The 21981-nt window shown below is 44.4% G+C and overlaps 1 protein-coding gene across 1 annotated transcript in view; it reads left to right on the forward strand.

The window, feature by feature from the left end:
- Positions 1–21981, forward strand: part of PTPRM (protein tyrosine phosphatase receptor type M) — an 824025-nt gene that overhangs the window by 793895 nt on the left and 8149 nt on the right. The window contains exons 22-30 of the mRNA XM_028123955.2: positions 855–971; positions 5548–5702; positions 5967–6102; positions 8064–8213; positions 8941–9114; positions 10121–10252; positions 13816–13941; positions 15812–15975; positions 21357–21492. Coding sequence (XP_027979756.1) covers positions 855–971; positions 5548–5702; positions 5967–6102; positions 8064–8213; positions 8941–9114; positions 10121–10252; positions 13816–13941; positions 15812–15975; positions 21357–21492 — 1290 coding nt within the window. The remainder of the gene's footprint in view (positions 1–854; positions 972–5547; positions 5703–5966; positions 6103–8063; positions 8214–8940; positions 9115–10120; positions 10253–13815; positions 13942–15811; positions 15976–21356; positions 21493–21981) is intronic.

The raw sequence follows: 21981 nt of genomic DNA on the forward strand, positions 1-21981 counted from the left end.
GGCCAGAGGTACAGAAGTCATCCACAGAGGAGTGGCAACGGGAGTGGATAGAGCTGTCAGAAATTCAGCACAGAAGAGTGGAGACTAAGGAGAGAGCCCTGGGGGCGGCCATGTTGGCCCGGCCAGGCCTCCTCCTCTTCATCCCTCCCTCTAGGCTTTCACTGAAGTCTGGAAGAGCTACAGGACAAAAAAAAGCAGTTTGCCAGAAGGGGCTAAGTCTAAACAAATTTCTTCCACCTCAAAAATCTTTAGATTTGAGGCTTCTGGTAATATGGAAAGACTGCTCATATTTTACCAAGTTTTGTATATAGAATTTACTTAGATTAAAATGAATGTGTCATTTTCACTTGGGAAAACCACATAGTGACTTCCTTCTTCAGAAAAGAATCTCTCAGCTTGACTGTCGGCTTGGATTTCCTGCTCATGCCTCCTCAAAATGTTTAGGCAACTTCTGACCTAGAAGGAATTTTAAATTCAGAGGAGCTAAATGTTGTAAACTACCTTTTATCGTTTATTTGTCCAGGCCCTTCCCTGAATAGAGATAAACAGGAAATGAATGGTCACAGTTAACTGGGATATTTGCAGTAGAAAGACAACTTGTTAACTTCAGATGATTTTCCTAGGCTCTACTACTCTTAGAACTCAAATTTTGTTCTCTTCTGGGGTGAGAAAAGAAACACAAGTGATCTAAAAATTAACCTCGTTCTTAAGTGTACAGCTTAACTTCTGTTTTTGTGTGCAATTTTTATCCTCTAAATCACACTGTCACCCATCATTTGGGGAGCTCCAAAAGAGAAAACAAAACAAAACCAAAAAACACCCTAACTCCTTCATTCCCTTTGTGTTTTCTGCAGGTCAAATGCTGCAAGTACTGGCCAGATGACACAGAGATATATAAAGACATTAAGGTCACCCTAATAGAAACAGAACTACTGGCAGAATATGTGATAAGAACATTCGCTGTCGAAAAGGTAAGTTTCACCCTACTTTGAAAAGCTATGGTCAGGTGTTAGTAGGACTAGCCTCATTAACTTCCCTGGGATAGTTTCTGTGTGGTCACACCTGAATGCAGGTGGGCTCTGTCTAGTGATGCCTCAACATTGCATCTTGCCTCCGATTCTCTAATAGCTCAGTTCCATCTTTGAAGCGAGTCATTCCCATTTCATAGGAATCTGTATGTGGCTACAAAATCAAAAGATAAGGCCAATCTGTCTCTTTCCCTTTTCTGTTTAACCTGGTTGGCATTGTTCAGCCCATCTCTCTTTCTTTGTTCACAGTTTGATAAATGTCCTTCATACCGTATGTCCACATGGGTTTCCCAGTGGTGAGTTAGTATCAGTGCTGAGACCCAGGTCCTAACCCCTCCTGGAATCCCCCTTCTCCCTTGAGGCTTTTCAGGCCTATGGTTTCCTGTGGCCTGATGGATTTTGCAGGGGGAAGCGACCTACCTGGAAACATAAGTAGACACGGGACACTCTTGCATGAACCGGTCCTTTCATTCATCCTCACTCTCATACTGGTTTTAGCCTTTGTACTTGCTGGTGTTGGGTCGTGAATGCTGTGCTATATGGCTCTATGCTGTCTCATCCCATGTGCATGGATAGGGCCTCTTCTCTGGGAAGCTCTGTAGGGCATAACAGGGAATTTCCTTATTCCCCCTCTTTCTGCTGACATAGGGAGGGGCCGGAAGTGAAGCATACTGCAGTCCATCCAGAGAAGTGGCACAGGTAGGCTGTGGGGAGAAACACTCTGCCTTCCAATCCTCATCTTTGACGAAGGGGACACACAGTTTTTGTCTCAGAGGTCCACAGACTTTTCCATCAAGAGCTGATTCCCCATAGCTGCTCCCTGCACCGATGTAACAGTTCTGTCGCAGACGGGTGTGGTGAAAGCTTGCCCTCATTCAGTAATAGCAAGTCACCTTGGAGGACCTGAGTTATAAGCACACTGCCGGGCGGTTGGCTCTTGGCCTTCCTCTCTAATTTTCCTCACATATAAATGCACTTTTTGGATTAACAAGACCAGTTTTGGAAAATCAAGGAGATGATGGCCTCTGCTTTTTGGCTAATTGACACTATGTTTCGAACGACCTATCCCGGTTTTCAAATCCATATTTGTCATAGAATCACAAGGCTGAAAAGACTTCAGTTTATTTTAATCTGTTTCTCATACTGTTTAGCATTTTTTTTTCCTCAGCCTGTCTTTTTTAATAAGTAGGCAAGAGGCTTGGAGACTTCAAAGAATGTGGAGTTCTGGTTGACTCAGTTCTTCAAGTTCTGAACCTCACACTTTGATGTCTTTTTTTTTTTTTCCCTTCTTAGGCAGGATTGGAAAAAAAATGTGGAGAATTTTTGTATGGCTCTTGGCAAGAGCACTCATGAATAACTGCATTAAAACAGATAGTGATAAAAGACCCTCAATATTTTTTTTCTTTAAAAAAAGAAAATCATCCAAAGCCATCACTTAAACGTGGAGTTCTTTGAACAAATAGTCAGCTCTCTAATAAGCTGAAAATGCATCTCTGTTGCTAAAGGAAGAGTTGGTTTGTTTCTTTGCTCTTTTTTTAACCTCTTATTGTACTCCCCTATATTCCCAGCTGCACAGAAATGTTTCTGAAATACTCAAGTTATTTTAGTCCTCAGACAACCAGCAAAGAGTCGGTGGAAGGAAGGGAAGGATGAGGAGCTTATTAAGGATTTTGGAGAAATCAAAATGACATGTTAGTGATTTTCTAACTGGGCAATTGAAATCTTTAAGGAAAACAAATCATTAGTACTTCCGTGGCTCACTTCTTGTAGGTTTTAAACTTTCTCATTAGAAGAGAAAAGAAAAAAAAAAAAAAGTCAAGTATATACTTTGAGAGGCCTGCAATTCTGATTCTATTTTGAGAGTATGTTGCATCAAGGGACCCAAGGTGAAAAATAGATTTGGGCTCTACTCTGCAAAACAAGCAGACACATTGCAATTTGAAACTGATGAGTTCTTGTTTTGCATGGGATTGTCATCTTTCCTTTCTCCTGCAAATGATTTTAAATAACAAAGTTGCCATCACACGTGTTGGGGCAGGGGGGTAGGGGGTTGGGGGGGTGGGGGGTGGAGCTCAAAAGGTCTCCATGGACCTAGGCTTCCTGGTGAATTGATCCCTGACTGTCATAGCAGAAAGGAAGTTGACAATGGCCACCAAAATCTCTCTCCACAGGAGGTGCCTCAGAGAAGGCAGTGGGAATATGGTCCCATATTCCAATAAGGGCAGAACCTGTAGTTGGTGATTGATTCATTCCACGAATATTTAATTAAGCACCCACTTTGAGCTGGGCACTATTATCTTGGCTTCTTCCTTCCTATTGTATTTACATGGAAAAATGAAGTAAATATCTCCTTTTTATGTAGCATTAATACTTGTTACAATGAAAAGGAAACAAAAAATATAGTTGATATCCAGTTGGGATATTTGGGCTGCAATCAGTGATCACAGGATGATTTTCCCCCAAAATATATTACAGAACAGCAAAAGGAGAAATTGCCACATTGACGAACAAGAATGAGAGTTGGCTCAAAAGCAATTGCCTTTGCTAATCTTGTCAACAGCGAACATATTTAGATGGTACAGGCTTATTTTAGGAAAACATTTTCTGCATGCCACAAACTGACATTTACCTTGCTCAGAAAATGAGTCTTAAGAGAGATCAGTTGGGGGCCCATCTCCTGATGGCTGGAGTTCCGGATTTGGAGGATGCTGGAGATAAAATCTAGCAAAGCTAGGAAGCAAAGATCTCAAAAAAATAAAATTAAAAAAAAAAAGCAACAACAGTATATGGGAGAAACAAATACCCTTTGGTCCTCTTGGGAATAAATAAATATTTATTATAGGCTTTCCCACTTCATGGAGCCACCCCTGCCCCAGTCATCATATGTAAAGCTCAGGGGGGCTCTCTAGTGGGCTGTAGGGTGATACAGGCTCAACCATTTGTCTTCTGGTGGAGACTTTGGGCCTGGCCAAGATGTTAACATGGTTTAAGTGATAAGAGATGTGGGCTCCTAACCACCGAGTAGAATTACTCTGGAGTCACAGAACATATTTAGTAGACTAGACGACAGTGTGGTTTGTCATATCTGAATCCCTGATGGTTTAATTCCTTAATGCTTAAACTCCATTAAAGAATAGCATGAATTTCAAAGAGAAATAAAGCTTCAGCATTTGTGGGTTATTAAACTAAAACATATTAACACCTTGACAGCATACAAGTCTTACCTTAAAATCTGTAATTGTGTGCATTTTCTAGTCTTTCTAGGCACATTAAAATTCTGAGTTTCTTTAAAAAAATTCTGAATTTCTTCTTTGCTTACTAAGTTTGTATGAACAATGACCAATGGTGAATGTGACAAGGTTAGTGGGTATTTAACATTAAGATAAAATAAAACCAAACTCAGGGCCCAACACAGAGGTGGTATTCAGTAAGTGGTCACCAAATAAGACAAAGGAGAAAGTCAAATTTGATCCCAGGTTTACAAACCAGCCTTGATTCTGGAAGTAATGTTTTCTTCAAAACAGCTTTCTGTTTTACAACACAGCCTTAACACATAGGTTCATAGTTAGAAAAAAAAAATTGATGGCTATAAATCAACTATTTTCAAAACAAGAGTAAATTTAAAAAAAAAAATTCTTCAAAAGTCTTTTTCCTTCTGTCTTCCATTCAGTTTAGGAGGGAGGCATGTTACTGATCTAACATAGAATTCCAGGAAAAATGCCTCTTGATTTCCATGGTATACATTTATACATGATACATTTGCGGCCCTGGCTATTTGCCAGAGGCCGACCATTATGGCCACTTGAAGACAGGAAACACTGTCTTCATACCTCTGTGACCCTAGCATCTGGAGTCATGCCTAAAGCATTGCATTCACTCTGATGGTTGGTGATTGGGTGAATGGAGTAAATGTTTACCCAAATTAGAGAAGCCTAACAAACTCGAGGTGCAAATGAAAATTCCTTCTCTGGCCTATCTAGTTGGAAAGTGATCCTCATTCATTCTTCCAGGGACGTTCTCTGCACCCACAGCATGCGCTCTGCTCGAGTACCTGGTACAAAAAGGTACCAGGATACAAAAGAGCTAAACTAGGCTCCTGCATTTCAGTAGCTGGTCTCAAGCCCACAAACACCTTTGAATTACTTCAGGTCCCTGTTCTGTGCCTCTCTCTCTGTGGACTTGCACTTCACAGCACAGGCTCTAAGTGACACACAAACTGTTAATAGAGCCTGCTTTGTGGAAAGGAATTTCGAGGAATCAGAGATGCATTTGCTGCAGTTGCACCTGCAAATTAGCATTTTCCCCAAACATCACCTCCCTTGCACCCCCACCAACATCTTCCTACCTGGAATAAGGCTTCCCAAGTGTGTGTTAAATCTAAGAATGACCTTCTTCCCAGCAATGCATAGCTTCCTAGCCCTAGGCTTACTGACTGCTTAGGGGTACTTGACGTTCTCCTGGTTGCTATCATTTATTTTCCTTTGTTCTCTTCCTTGACCTGCTGACCAACCGATGGCAGAGAGGTGTTCACGAAATCCGCGAGATCAGACAGTTTCACTTCACTGGCTGGCCGGATCACGGGGTACCCTATCATGCCACAGGGCTGCTGGGGTTCGTCCGGCAGGTCAAATCCAAGAGCCCGCCCAACGCAGGCCCGTTGGTGGTGCACTGCAGGTAAGCAGAGCGCCTGGAGCCTCTCAAACGAAGCCTCTCAGTGGGCAGGGGGTCCAGGGGAGCTCCTTTGGGGTGATGACAGTGTTTTGGAACTCGATAGAGGTGATGGTTGCACAACATTGTGAAGGTCCTAAATGCCACTGAGCTGTACACTTCAAAATGGTTCCTTTTATGCGGTATGACTCTCACCATAGCAAAGATGTAAAAGAAGGAGAAGCACAGGGGTCCTTTTTCCGCAGCTGACAGGGCCCTCTTTCCACCCAGTGCTGGTGCAGGGAGGACCGGCTGTTTCATCGTGATCGATATCATGTTGGACATGGCAGAAAGGGAAGGCGTGGTTGACATCTATAACTGCGTGCGGGAGCTGCGGTCACGGAGGGTGAACATGGTGCAGACAGAGGTACTGCTGCTCTCCGCCCATCCTCGGTCTTGGTCCCCCATACCCCCGCGCCCCATATCCCACAGCCAAGTGGGGAAGAAACACTGACAATTCTGTCTTCAAAACTCCCCAGAAGAAAAAGTGATAAACCTGGCATCTCTCTTTCCTTCTTCCTCCCACCTTCCCTCCCTTCCTTCTTTTTCTTCTCCTTTCATAAACAAAAAAGACCAGGAGTCTCCCAGGTAATGGAATCTGTAGCCAGGAGCCTAAATTTGCCCATGCTTCTGTATCAAGGGCCCCAGTAGAGTCTCTATATTAAGCTTCCAGGGATTCAGTACTATTTTTTTTTTTTATGTCTTTTAAACTAGCTAGTAACCAGAACAAGACGACTCCTGAGAATAGCCAGGTGTTTGCCAAGTGGCTTAAGGCTAATCTCTGTACACTTTATTCCAAATTCTGCCCACTGGCTTGGCATCATGGGAATTTGCGCATTTTGTATAAATACTCCATACTGACTAGTACTTCTATAAATTAGAATTCAAAATGTGTCAGGAATTTAAGTGTTTGAGGGAAAAAAAATTACATCCTGCCCCAAGGAACTTCATATTTTTACTTAATGTTTGCTTGTTTTAAGTAGGCATTATACCCACCACCTAGGAAAAAAATGATTCATAAAGCAGAATGAAGGGGCACCTGGGTGGCTCAGTTGGTTAAGCATCTGCCTTCGGCTCAGGTCATAACCTCAAGGTCCTGGGATCAAGCCCCCCTTGGGTCAGGTTCCCTGCTCGGTGGGGAATCTGCTTCCTCTTCCTCTGCCCCTCCCCCCCACTCATGCTCAGGCACACGTGCTCTCTCTCTCTGAAATAAATAAATAAAATCTTAAAAAAAAAAAAAGCAGAATGAAGAATAAATAAGAATCCCTTCCATTTAGATTTTGCATTCAAGTTTACAAAAGCCACTAGTTTCAAGTTTACAAAAACCTAATTCCATTTTCAAATAACCTAAATAAAAATAGCAGAAATTCTAAATGCTTTCATCTTCTTTTTTCTCTAGAGTAGGGATTCTTTGCTTTAAAGATGATAATGATAGTAATGTATTTTTTAATGTATTTTACAGCCAGTCAAATGTTGCCACATCCCCTTTCCCACTTGCTCTGTGTCTGAGGTGTTACTAGGACTGGGCTGTTTTTGAGAATTAAGAGCCCTCATAATTTGTAGAAATTAAAGTAAAAAGTAATGAGACTCTTTTTGCATCTCATGTAATTAAAGATCAATAATAAATATGGTAAAACTTCACTGATTGATTGTAGTGAAAATCTGTGCCATTTTAGAATGAGAGGGCCCTTTTGTAAGCTGCGGACTAGTGCTTACATATAAGAGCTCTTCTCTGGACACAGAAGGACTTTTGGGCCTTCTTTCCACATTAATGTTTCAAAAGAAGCAGTTCTAAGTGCTCGGAAATATTTATTTTCATAGGGATGTCAAGTTTCCCTGGACGTTCTCTGCACTGTTGACTTGGTTAGCAAATGCCTCTTTTCAGGACAGAGAGATGAGATTGTGCTCCTCTCCTCACCTGGAATATTGAGTCCCAAACTCGTGGGCTCAGAATTACAGAGGTAGTTAAGCCGCAGCTATGTAGATGACAGTGCTTGCGCTGGGATTTATCAGTGTCTGAGTGGTTTTCATCTATCTGTGTCAAGCTTCTCTGCGTTGAGCCTGTGTCTCTTCCTCCTGTCGTGCGCCACCTGCGGCCAGTCAGGAGACGTGCCAGCCATCCCACGGGGGGGCATCAGCACTACCGGTAGCGGGATCCCCACCTCCCAGCGGTCAGGTCCTTACACCTGGTTTCGCTGTGGCGAGAATGGATTGTCCATGACGGGCCACTGTCCCATTATCTTGTCTGCAGGGGGCTGTCTTCCCTTCTCTCGTTCTCCCAGTGCACCTCGTTTCTCTATCACTAACTCGTCCCCTCTGCTTCTCCAGGAGCAGTATGTGTTTATCCATGATGCCATCCTGGAAGCCTGTCTTTGTGGTGACACCTCGGTCCCTGCTTCCCAAGTTAGGTCTCTGTATTATGACATGAACAAACTGGATCCACAGACTAACTCCAGCCAGATTAAAGAGGAGTTCCGGGTAAGTCATGCGAGAGGGAGAGGGAGCTGGCTGTGGCTTTGCTTCTTCAGAAGTCTCTCGAAGTCAGCTCTGGAACCCCTGAGGCAACACAGAGCTTGTCAACCTCAGCATTACCGACATTTTGGGCTGGATAACTCTTGGCTGTGGATGCTGTCCTGTAGGATGTTTAGCAGCACCCCCTGGCTTCTACTTCCTGGATGCCAGGAGACCTCCGCCACACTAGCAGTGACAGTCAAAACTGTGTGCAGATATTGCCAGGGCCCTTGGGAGCAAAGGGACCTGGTTGAGAACAGCTGGTCTAGCAGAGCCCCTAAGGCCCCTTGCAGGTAGACACCAGGCAGTCCTACAGTGTAACATGGGCGCAGCCAGACCAAGCAAGGTGCCCTCACCGTACTAGCTGGGCGGTGGGTCTAAGTGTACCTGACTCTACGTCATACTGTAGCCAACCTCTTCCTCCCACGCACCCGGATGTCCAGCCCTCGTCAGACCAGATGGCACGTAATCCAATCCTCCAGATCCAAGGTGGCCCTTATATCTGATGGGCACCGTCTGTGGACGAAATCCACGGAGGAGAAAAGGGCACCGGGTAGGGAGGGGGAGCAGGCGGAGGTGGGGGCGGGGAGCACCCGGTCGTCGGCTGAGGACACTCAGAGCTGCCCAAGCGTGAAGGTGAGACGGGGCGGCGCGCAGCGTGCTCTCGCCCGCGTGTCTGCGTCTTGTCCTGTAGACCCTGAACATGGTGACGCCCACCCTGCGCGTGGAAGACTGCAGCATTGCGCTGCTGCCCCGGAACCACGAGAAGAACCGCTGCATGGACGTCCTGCCGCCGGACCGCTGCCTGCCCTTCCTCATCACCATCGACGGGGAGAGTAGCAACTACATCAACGCCGCCCTCATGGACGTAAGTCCGCCCGCTCGCCCTGCCCTGGAGGAACCGGGAAGACCTTCCTCGTGGGCCGCAGCCGGGAAGATGGGGCTTCTCCTTCCGCTCCCCGGCCCTTGTCTGTTCCTTTTCTTAAGACGCAAACCATCGTCCCCACAAAGCGCATTTCCGATTCCACGTACATTTCTGCGTCCAGGCCGACGATCTCGGTCTCCCGGAGACCACCAGTCGGAAAGTATTGATAAATGAAACATGTCCCGGGTACTCTGTGAGCGCTGAAATTTTCAACGCGCTGGCCAGTGAGCGAGAACAGCTATTAAGTCACTAAAGCAGAGAAGTGGGATAATATGGTTCGCAGCATTATTTTCATCCCCTGTCCTCATTTAGGCAGTAATTAACATGGGGGGAAAAATGGTCTGTCGGGACAGATAGCACACAACTCATTACTTCGTGTCAGTCTGTTTACTTCTAACTGAACGTTTGCTTGTTCGATTGATGGGAAAAGTAAATGGATATTTTCAGGGCTAATATGGAAACGTGAATTCTGTTGGTGTGGTATCAGTAAAAAGGTGCCTAAATTTACTTGAAGTTCTCCAGAGCTGTAAAAAGCATGTGTATCCTTCTGTGGCAGGAATGAGTAACACTGTCACCCATAGAAGTGACCCTCGAACAAATTTTAGGAAAAGCAGAAGTATTTTCATTGTACATACTTTGTAAAGTTACATTTTCTCCATTAAAATGCTTACGTGTAAGGCTGATGTTGCCTTTCTAGCAGATATATCAAAAAATTTGTAAGAGCTACTTATTAAGTTTTCTGGGTGTCAAAGTGAGAAGACTTTATCATTATTATTCTGCAGATAAGTCTATATTTAGTCTGTTTTGGTGTTGACAGGAGTGCTGGGATTCAGCAGTTAAATGTGCCCAGAGTTCCGTGTCACAGATTTCCATGTGTACAAGATAACTGAAGCTTCCTCCCTTTCCATTTCCCTGGGTATATCTGGATCTTTCTTGTTTGTGTTTGCAGAGCTATAAACAGCCTTCGGCTTTTATAGTCACCCAGCATCCTTTGCCAAACACAGTGAAAGATTTCTGGAGACTGGTCCTGGATTATCACTGCACATCTGTGGTTATGCTAAATGATGTGGATCCTGCCCAGGTGAGACTCGTGCCCAGGGTCAACTCTGGGTTTGTTCCGCTTGCACATCAAGAAGTGCAGGCCCCTGTGCCAGGTCACAAACGCCAGGTGATGAGTGGGAGCCGGAGTTGAAATGCAAATGTAAAAAGCAGATGGAATTAGGGGTGGGGGGCGAAAGTAATCTGAAACCAAAAAGACGGATGGACATCATACCTGATGGAAGTGACAGGCAAGACAGGGTCAGAAATTGGCTGTTCCCAAAGGATGGAAATACAAACTAAAGGGAGATACAGGGTAATGGGTAGAGTCAGAGCTGTGGGATGAGGGTGTCGCACCGCCTACACCAAACAGAGCCAGCAAACCAGGGAGCCCCGAAGAAAGCAGAGCAGCCCCTGACGCAACCCCTCGCCCAACCAGCACGGCTCACCTGGAGCCTGCAGGTGGAGAGGGTCATGCTGGGGTGACAGTGGAGACCGGCAAGTGATTTTAAGGGACAACGATTACTTTTGTCAACTCTTTGGTAAAGATAGTAAAAAGAAATGAAACCGGGACTTGAACACAAGACAAGCTCAGAATGATAAATGGGGCTTTCCCCCAGCTGCTGCCCTTACACATAAAAAGAGAAAGAATAGGGCTGTGATGACTTGGGTACTAGTAACGGGGTTAGAAACATTCCCCTAAAGGGACTTGTCGACAGGCATTGGCACAGTGGCCCTTTAGGAGCTGAATTTATTGCATTAGGGGATGGCGACGCTGGCTGCATGCTTAACCGCCATGACAAGAGGGCATTATGGGAACTGTGGACTTCTTGTGTTTTAAGAATAAACTTGTTCTGAAACTGAATTAATTTTCTATCTGGTAGAGACAAGTTTTAAAAAGAAAAAAAGGGGGTCTGAAGTGTTTCAGCATCCAGCCTGGACAAGATTTTTCCTTCCTAAAATCCATTTTATTGTCATCAATCTGCCATAAATTCCATGGACATTCACTTCAGTTCTGTAATGTTTTTAATTATGTTTGAGATCCTACATAATATTGTTAAGGCTCTAGCCTGAAAGCTAGTGAATGAGATAATAATGATAACCCGTGTCCTCATCTAGTCCTTTTTGCTTAAGAAGCTTAAATATTTTAGAAGTCTTCCGCACTGATTCCCTCCGAAAGAGAGATTGCAGCCATTTTTAAAGACAAGCAGACACCACAGTTCAGGGAACTTCAAAGGCCCAACTCAAAATAGCACCAGGGATCCTGATTTTCTGACTCACAGTGCCATGGGTTAAATTTCACTAATTCAAGATTCTTGAGCCACAGACCATTAGAGGACAATTCCCTCTTCGGAATCATTCCCTTTCCCTTAATGTGAATCCTGGAATGTAGTGATATACTGCCTTTTTCATATCAGTGGATCAGACATTAGTGATTTTGTTCTTTTTGAACAACAGTATTGGAATTCTAAAGCTGCATCCTAAACCCGAACTGTCTGGATTCAAACCAAGCCTTGGCCGACCATGGTAGGAGAGACAAAGAGTCCGATTCCACTCAGCAGACAGAGCTGATTTTCAGAGTGACAGAAAGAGGCTCCTGGGACACGATCATTTAGAGAACACTAAACTGAGCATTTGAACTTAAAGTCTCTGCAGTTGTACAAGAACAGCACTCAACTATTTTAAGTATTTATAGATCTGGTTCATGGACGTGTTATGCACCATTGAAGCCATTTTCTACACAGCTTACTTGGGCTGAGTGCAGAATGTAGTGTGCCAAGAACCACGTGCTGGCCCAGGCCATTCATATTTCTCTGGTGTAAGTGACGAGCTTTAATCAGGGCTTGAACTGAGAAAGCAAGCAGAAAGCACAACTAGCTCAGTGTAGAGGGAAGTGGGCAGAACAGTTCAAATGTGCATGTTAGGACTTGGCTTACCATCTCGACTTCCCGTCATAATGCCTGTTAATTTTCACAGTGGGTACACTTGGGTATCAAGAAAAAATAAACATCAGCATGCTGTCATTTGACAAGGCAGTCTTAGAACTTGTCACCAGAAAGTGCTGGTAAGGAAGGGAAATTTTTATGGAAGCATTATTTTAAAATAAATAAATGTAATTTTTTAAAATACTATAGACTTAGCTAACATAAAAAGTACCCTTAGTTATTCCACCCTCATTCTTGATCGTAAAGTTCAAACCTTCAACTTCTGTGTAATAGAGATTGCCATTTCAGTTGACCCGCTGTTGGCTGAAAACTATCTTGCAATCTTGGATATAAATCAGCCTTTACAACCTTTGACGGTAAGATTTTAGATACTTTGGAAAATAAAAGTCATAAAAAAAGGAAATTCGACAGGTGGATTCGCCTTTTGTGGTACATCATTCTGCTTAAAATGAGATAGGTTTTTCATCTGCTCTTGGCCCAACAGAAACCAGTTATAAGATAATGAAGTAATTCCCTCTTGGCCCCCCACAAGCCATTTGTCCCTTGGGTAAATCAGAAAGATAAAAATTAAACTCTACTCCCAAAAACATCATTGGATACCAAGTCCCAAAAGAAGTTTAATTTCAGACCTTAAAGCCCTATTAGCATCTCAGGGCTTTAGGAAAAGTCTGTGAGAAGGAAAAGTCCTGGGGGTTCTCCCCACCTATCTGCAAGTTTAGTATTTCTGTGGGGTGGTAGCAAACACAGGTGCCTCTTTCATAAGCCACCCTTTCCAGCATCACGTTCACACAAAGTTCTGGTTACCCGGTATCAAAAATACTTGGCACTTGAAATTGTGATTTTAATTAAAACTGCCTCCAGGCAAAACAGCAAAGCATTTACTCTTATTACATCAGGTTTCCTAGATCTCAGCTGGGAGGATTTGGACCAGATCATGAAAATGCAACCCAACACTGTTACCAGTATCTTGTCACTGAATGGCCCTATTCCCAAAAGTGATTACAAATTACAAAGCAAGCCCACGTGGGGGAGGATGGAGATTTGGGTATCAGTAGGTACGTGCACCATCCTCAGGTATCTTAGCTCTTGTAATGGCAGCCAGTGGCATCTCCCCAGGGCCAGATAAAGGCATGCAGAAGGGATCTTACAAAGGGATGCATTGAACAGCATCCACATGGCCTCCTTGGAAAGCAGAATGGCTCGTGGCTTAAAGATGCTTTCTGAGGAAATGAAGAAAAAAGTACTAGAAAGACAGGTGGAGCTGAGGAATCAGCCAACAAGAAAGTCCTTAAGCCTACTTGCTGGGAGGAAAAGAGAGAGAGGAAAGAAAATGAAGTGAATCAAGGAAGTATTAAGACTTACTGAATGTCAATAGTGACCTCATCCAAACCGTTAGGAGTCAATTTATTTCTTTTTTTTTTTAAGATTTTATTTATTTGACAGAGAGAGACACAGTGAGAGAGGGAACACAAGCAGGGGGGAGTGGGAGAGGGAGAAGCAGGCTTCCTGCGGAGCAGGGAGCCCGATGGTGGGGCTGGATCCCAGGACCCTGGGATCATGACCTCAGCCGAAGGCAGACGCTTAACGACTGAGCCATCCAGGTGCCCAGGAGTCAATTTATTCCTATGATTAACCTCACGTTTCTGTGTTTTGAATTCAGTTGTGTCCGCAGTACTGGCCAGAGAACGGAGTTCACAGACATGGCCCCATCCAAGTGGAATTTGTTTCTGCTGACTTAGAAGAAGACATCATCAGCAGGATATTCCGTATTTATAATGCAGCCAGAGTAAGAATCACAGCCAATGTCACTTATGTTCTGGTTTCATTATTTTCTCATTCACCGAACATCTAGAGTGCCCGCTCTGTGTCAGTCCCTACCGGTTAGAAGTTTGGAATACATTCTGGGTGTTTGTGAACAAAACAAAGCTCCCTGACCTCATGGAGCTCACATTCTAATGGGAGAAAACAGACAATGAATAATAGATATAACAGATATTATAATAGATAGAGTATGTTAGAAGCAATAAATGCTTTAAGGAAAAAAGTGGGGAGGTCAAAAGCACTAAGACCATGAAGAGAAGGGAGAACAAGTCCCTGTCTTAACTAGATGTCCGTGTGAGCAAAGACCCAATCGAAGTGAGGGAGCAGCCATGCAGCGCTCTATGGAGACAGCTTTGCCGGCAGAAACAATGGTCAATACAAAGGCCCTGAGGTAGGGCCTTCTCTGGTGAGGTCCAGAAACAGTGAGAAGGCTGATGTGGCTAGAGCACAGTAAGTGAAGGTGAGAGTAGCTAATAGAGTTGTCTACCTAAAGGGAAAGTGGCCAAGGTTTGGGGGGTTAGGGGACAGAGACTGTGTAGGACCTCCAGGCCACTGCCAGGATTTGGGCTTTTGCTATAAAGGAAATGAGAAGCAGATACAGGGTTGAGTAGAGAAGAATCACATGATTAAAAAGGGGCACTGTACCTTCTGGGTTGAGAACAGATCAGTCAGGAGGCCATTATAATCCAAGTGAGAAGTGACAACAGGAGGATGCAGTGGCAGCAGTTGGAGGTACATGAGGCAGAGACGCTGTTATATTCTTATGACAGAGCCAACAGGATTTGGGAATAGGCTAGAACCCAGGGAGTAGGGGGTGGGTCTCAAGATGCAGGTCCTGAGAAATGGACCAATGGAATTGACATTAATCGAGTTAGGGAAGGCTGTGGGTATAATGGAACTGTTTGGGGTTGAGGGCATGCATTGGAGAGAAGGCCAGGAAACGGGCTGGGTTTGAGATGACTGTTAAAAACCTAAGCGGACATATCAAGTAGGCCTGGATCTATGGAGGGGGAACTCAGAAGAGGCCCACCCTGGAGATGTAAACTGATGACTTACTGGAGTCTTGAAAGCCATGAGACTGAGTGAGCTCATCAGGTCAGAGAGAGAGGGGGCCCGAGCACTGAGCCTGGGCTTCCATCAGCAAGAGGTCTGGGAGAAAGGGAGGCCCAGACAGAGGGCAGAGAGTGGAAAAGGAACAGCTGGGGAAGAAAGTGTCAGAGAGTAAGAGCGATCACCCACGTCAAAGGTGCCAAAGGCCACGGGAAACTTGATCCAAGTGATTTAGCTGCAGCCAGATTAAAACTGTTGCCACTTTTCTAACACTTTCTTTGAATACTTCAATTCCAATCGTAGGTAAAGATTAATTGACCACTGACATCTTAGCAAGATTCCCACATGCAAACCCATGTTGTGCTCACAACAAACGCCATGTAACCTGAGCTCACAAACGTCTCTGGATTATAATTTATTTCTTACCCTTAAATTCCTGCAATTAAAGGAAACCCGTTTTACCCCTTACTGCACAACGTGGTCAGTGCTCACGTTGTGTGTTATTTGTCACTTGGCTTTTGCAAAACTGTAAGCATTCTGCTTCACTTTTATTTGTCTGGCCTGTCATTTAAAACCCCTGGTTTTTTTAATAACAGCTCCGGATTAAAACTCGTAAGTCTTCAGGCCAGTGGAAGCTTCCTTCGGTATTTATAGGCAGGCCTCTTTTTTAGTAATGTACTACTCTGCTGAGAAGTCCAAGCAGGTGGACTCAGCCTGCTGGTATTCCACAAGTAAACAGTGCCTGTTTTCTTTCCACTCCCTGATTGTTGCCTGATTCCTTCTAGCCCCAAGATGGATATCGGATGGTGCAGCAATTCCAGTTCCTGGGCTGGCCCATGTACAGGGACACACCGGTATCCAAGCGCTCCTTCTTGAAGCTTATTCGCCAAGTGGATAAGTGGCAGGAAGAATACAACGGTGGTGAAGGCCGCACAGTTGTGCACTGCTTGTAAGTGCTAAGGGGAGCTCTGCACCTCAGAAGGGCCAGGCCAACGCTCTGCTGTCCCCCCTGGTTTACTACCCCTTGTCTCTCTATGAATGGAGACGAAATCAGTGGTCTGGGTGAATGCAGATGAAATCAGTGGTCTGGGTGAATGCAGATGATCTGTCTCCTCGTTAAGGATTTGGTTTGCTTTGCAGAAAACAAGATATGCACATTTTGCATTCGGATGGGGTATCACTGCTATATAAATAAGCCCTGACCTTGTGATTGTCCTTCCCCCCACCCCCAAAAAAAAAACACCTGAGTGGGTTCATTGGGCTCCTACCAGCTCCTGAGAGCCAAGGGTTAAGTTTAGGGGAATTTTCTGAGCTGGTTCTTAAACCATTGGTAACTCCAAGTCATCCCCAGTGGAAGCATTTACATCACCCACATCAGCAAATGCTGCAAATCAGGACCCTCTCCTGGTTTGGCAAAGCTGGTGATAGCATCTTTACCATCACACTAGTTGGTGATCCTATAGGAAATCATGTTAGAAGTTTCAAAGGAACTGTCTTTCAAAGGAATTGTCTTTTAAGAGAATTGTGTTTGTTTGTGTCGGTTTTTGCCTGGGAAAGTACATGTATAGGGAAGATTTGGTTAGAACCAGTATCTCCGAAGTGTGGTCTGTAGGCCAGAAGATCTAGAAGGCGCTCAAATGGGAAAACCTCTGCTACAGAGCAATGATTCCCAATTGTGGCTGCACATTGAGGGTCATTTGGGGAGATTTTTAAAGCAACAACAACAAAAAACAAAAACCATGCCCAGGCCACACCCAAAGCAATTAAATCAAAATCCCTGAGGATGGGCCCCAGACATCGTTGTTTTTTCAAACTCCTAGATTATTTCAATGTGTGGCTAAGGCTGAGAGCCCCTGAATAGAGACAGCCACACTTTTCAGAGCATTTTCACCTGCATTTGCTCATTGGTGATGATATGTAGCTAATCAGCCAGCTGGGATTGGCTTAATGGAGCAAGCAATTAGAAAGTCATGACAGTTAGGGAAGATGTTTAGAGAACTTGTGGAACTTCAAGTATAAGCTTATGTCTCTTTTCAGTGGAGTTTCATTAGCACACAGTGAGATCTCTCCCAAGTTGAAGGGAAAATAAGGTTTAACTCTGGGCAGACCAACCCTAGTTAAAATGATAAGCTTGCCTAAGGACCTGGATTTCTCCCCTTGGTGCCCATGCCTCACGCGATGCCACCCACCCAGGGGCCCAGGAGGGTCTGTGATACCCTAGAACTCTGCTCTGCCTCCCAGGAGTCAAAAGGTGGCAGTGTCTCGTCCTACAGAAACTGACATTCTCTTGAAAAGAGTCTTAGGAACCCATTCACACTTAGCCTCAACCAGAGGCCCCAGTCCTTTGTCCTCAGCATTTACTACTCGTCCCTTCCTTCTCAGAGACCCAGTTCATTAAAAACATCTCTACCAAGAAAGTGTCAAAGAAGATTAGCAGTGCACATCCCCATTTTTATTTCTCTTAAGTGCCAATATCACTTCTGATCAGAATACAACCGGGGCGGAGGGGTGGGTCACCAGTGTGAGCTGATAGAGTCCCAGCAAGGGAAATTGACATTTTAGTTAGGGTTTGTACTGTATCTGGTAGGTCTTTTGAAAAAAACTAAAAACACTCTGCAAATACCCATTTCTGTGTTTGGAGTCTGCCAGCATCTGGAACTAGGAATGTGATGCATGCATGTGCCCCCCCCCCTTTCATTGGTAGCTTCCTAACAAGGGCCAGTGCTGTAACCCAAAGGACTGAGTCACACTGGGGGAAGTTGAGGCACCAGGACAGGCCTGAGGGGAAGATACAGAGACCACTTAAATCACCGTACCTCATAGACAACCACAACTATACTCTCCCAAGACCCAGCTGTGACCCCAGAACTAAGCCATTACATTACCATTCCATGTGATGTCTACAGTGGGCTGTTCTCTAGAGTGGACAGTGGTGTGCATCCGTTGTTTCTGCCCTCTTGCCAGCCCAGCACCCCACCCCTCTTCTGGTACAAGAAACTTGATCTTTCCTTGGGAAACATTTTCCCCAATTCTGAAGTCCCCATGGTTCCCATGGGGCTGCCTCTTGCTCTCTTGGCATCAGGGTGGGCATGAGACCTGTGTCTGGTAAGAGTGTTTATTGTTTAGATTTATAAATATATATATATAATCTAAAATAAACATAAATCTAAATTTATAAATATAAGTCTAAATTGAAGATTTTCTAGTTGTGAGAAACAAAGTTAGGTTGAATTCGTATCCTCCAACATAGGCCAGGAAAGAATGCATGGAACCACAGAAGCTCTCTGCTGTTCATTTCTGAGGTAAGAACATTATATTCAGCATAGCATAGTGCCACCTAATGGTTGTGGCGGAGCAGTCCCTGCCAGAGACAGGCCTCCAGGTTCTGTAAATGGAATGGTTCCTTGAGCCAAACGTACATTCACGGTGAGCAAATAGGGTTTTTTTTTCTTTATACGTCTTCCAGCTCATAAAACCAGAAGAAGTGGATAGAAGTAAGAGATCACCATTTTGCAACCCTTGATGAGGATAATGGATGTAGACAATGTTAATCAACAGCTGCTGAAAGCATCAGGTGAAAAGCTGGTGGGGGGAAAGCAGTGTGGTATCAGTGCGAAGACAGAAAGTAGGCTAATGGAGCAGAAGAGAAAATCCAGAAATGGAGCCACACCTCAAGTTCACCTGATTTACAACAAAGGCCCCATAGCAACACACCTCCTGCAGGGCGGGCAGCAGGAAAAGACAGCCCGCCCACCTGGTCTCCCTCCTCATGCTGCATACAGAAATCATTTCCAGATGGATCATGGGCCCAAATGTGAAAAGGAAGACAATGAAGCCTCCAGGAGAAAACCTTCATGACCATGAGGTAACCAAAGATGATGTCACCCAAGACACAGAACGCTAGCCACAAAAGAAAATATTGAAAAATAGGATTTCATTAGAGTTAAGCACTTCTGTTCATCAAAAGACATGAAGGAGAGTGAAAGAGCAAGACACAGAATGGGGAAAGAATTTTGTGATACGTGCATTTGACAAAGGACTCAATGGCCAGAATGCCTAACTACTGCAAGCCAACAAGAAAAGATCGACCCAGTTGTTTGAGCAATAGACTTGACAAGAACTTCATTTTTTAAACAAAGAAGATGTACGTGGCCCATAAACGCAGAAAAGGTACTCAGCATTATTCATTTTCAGGATAATACACACTAAAACCAGGATCAGATGCCCCCTACACACTCACCAGAATGGGTGAAATTTAAAAGACAAACAAATAAATGAAAATACCAAGTGTTGGTGAAGCTGCAGAGTAACTGGAACTCCCGTACCTGCTGACAGGAAGTAAATATGGTACTGCCACAGACAGACAGGGTCTGTCTGACAACAACAACAAATGCTAAATATAAATATATTCTCTGAGCTCTTCCTCTCCCAGGTACATGACTACAGAAGTGAGTCCTATATGCACCAGGAGACATTTTTATAGCAGGTTTACTCATAACACTGAAAACTAGAAACAGCCCAAATATTCCTCAGCTGGTAGATAGATAAATTTTACAGTAGTATATCCAGTCAATGGGATTATTGTGAGCAATATAAAAGAACAAACCATAGGGGCGCCGGGGTGGCTCAGTCGTTAGGTGTCTGCCTTCGGCTCAGGTCATGATCCTAGGGGCCTGGGATCAAGCCCCGCATCAGGCTCCCTGCTCCGCGGGAAGCCTGCTTCTCCCTCTCCCACTCCCCCTGCTTATGTTCCCTCTCTGGCTGTCTTTCTCTCTGTCAAATAAAATCTTAAAAAAAAAAAAAAAGAACAAACCATAGATACAAGATGGATGATTCTCACACAGATAATATTAAGTGAAATAAGCCAGATGCAAAAGAGTATGTACCAAATGATTCCATTTATACAAAATTCAAAAACAGACCAAAGAAATTTATGACGCTAAAAATGAAAACAGAGCTCATCTTTGAGTTACTGATGGTATTGATGAGGAAGAAGTCTGAGGGAGGCCTAGGGGGGGCTCATCATGGTCTGCATCGTGATCTGAATGGTGGTTATGTGGCACATGCATTTGGAAATTAACTGAGATATATACTTACCATTTGTGAGCTTAATTGTAGTTCCATTATGCTTTATTTAAAAAACTGATTTGGGGCTTAATAATAAACTGATCAAGCTGGCATTCTGACACAATGATCAATCTTAAAATCACAAAACAAGGGACAACTTGATATTTTGTGCCGGCTTCCTAATGAAAGTATACTTGTAAGGTATCCTTGTCTTTAAAAACATGTAATTCTTATGAAGCTGTGGAGCTAACTCCCAATATATAGGAAATAAGGATTAGAGAGAAACATGCTAAATGAGTCACAGAAATGGAATGAATGAGAACAACCCAGGATGTGGGGCTCTCTCCAGGAAAGAAGACCCCATTACTTCAACAAATAAATTGCTAAGAGAAAAAGAGCAAAGAGGAACTTATAGATTAAAACCATGGCCACTTTCTACATCTACATTCTATATTTTGTATTCTACAAATTAACTGATCAGTACTCTTCAAAAGTGTCAAGGTCAAGAAAAACAAGGAAAGGCTGAGGACCTGTCCCAGATGGAGGAGACTAAAGAGCCAGGACAAGTCAGTGCAAAGCGGGGTCTGGGATTGGATCCTGGACCAAAAAAAGGACATTGGTGACATTTGACTGGTGACATTTGACTAAGACCTGTAGTTTAGTTAACACTATTACTGCACCAGTGTTAATTTCCTGGTTCCGGTCACTTACTATGACTATAAGATGTTCGCCTCGGGGAGGTGGGTATGCCAGGGAACTCACCATGCTGTGTTTGCAATGATTCTGTACATCTAAAATTAGCTCAAAATGAAAAGTTTTATCAGAAAGAGCCCTTATGTTTTAGAGATAAATAATGAAACACTAATGGATTTTTTTTAAGGCCAAGTCCATCTTGGAACATAACCAACACTCATCACTGGTTTTGGTGGCAGATACTAGATGAGGTGTTTGATCACTGGAAATTTTCCGGAATGGACCCTTTGACTAAAAACTGATAGCATGCTATATCAGATTATATAATCCAGGGCGGAGGCCAAGCTAGGAGAGCAGAACGTGCCAGTTGATCGTCGCCTCCAACGAGGTGACCCACGGGCCCAGCACTGAGGCTCATTAACACCATTTGCTCTAATTGAAAGAATCGGGCCGGGGGCAGCATTCCCCTGGCCTCTGAGGCCCTCACCGTGACCTGTTGTCCAGGGCTCAGGTGGCACGTGAGCAGGCAGTGTGAGGGCAAACGCAACTGTCTGATTTCTCTTCCTACAGGAACGGGGGAGGCCGTAGTGGGACGTTCTGCGCCATCAGCATCGTCTGTGAGATGCTCCGGCACCAGAGGACGGTGGACGTCTTCCACGCGGTGAAGACGCTGAGGAACAACAAGCCCAACATGGTGGACCTCCTGGTAAGCCCCGCTCTCCGCCCCCCGTCCTGCGGAATGGGGCATTTTCCCGCTTAAGGGACGTAGTTGGCGGTGATGCTGATTCATGGGGGGGGTGGGGGGAGAGACTCGTCTTCAGGATCATAATGGAATCGCTTTGCTTGCAAGGGCTTTTGTCCCTCTTCCTCTCTCACTTGGCTTTTCACAGGGAGACTTCATTTCCACACACAGGCAACGTGGAAAGACTTGAAACTCACAAGTGAACATCCTTATTCATTTCCGTTCTTGGCAGTGCCTTCCACATGGTTAAGCACTTAGTCTTCGCGGGGAGGGAATGATCATAGCACCCGAAATGCCAGATTTTCAAATTATAGATTTTATAAATAGCTTAATCACCTAATATTTACCAAAGCTGTGAGTTTTAGTTTGACATCCAGAATATTGTGTTTAATTCTGGTGGCCATATCTGAGATGAGGACGGAGGAGCGGAGAAACAAAGGACTACGTGCAGTT

Source organism: Eumetopias jubatus, unplaced genomic scaffold (genome assembly GCF_037043125.1).
Source record: "Eumetopias jubatus isolate StellerSeaLion01/CBP00866 unplaced genomic scaffold, mEumJub1_p1.0 scaffold_16, whole genome shotgun sequence".
In the NCBI taxonomy this organism is placed as follows: Eukaryota; Metazoa; Chordata; class Mammalia; order Carnivora; family Otariidae; genus Eumetopias; species Eumetopias jubatus.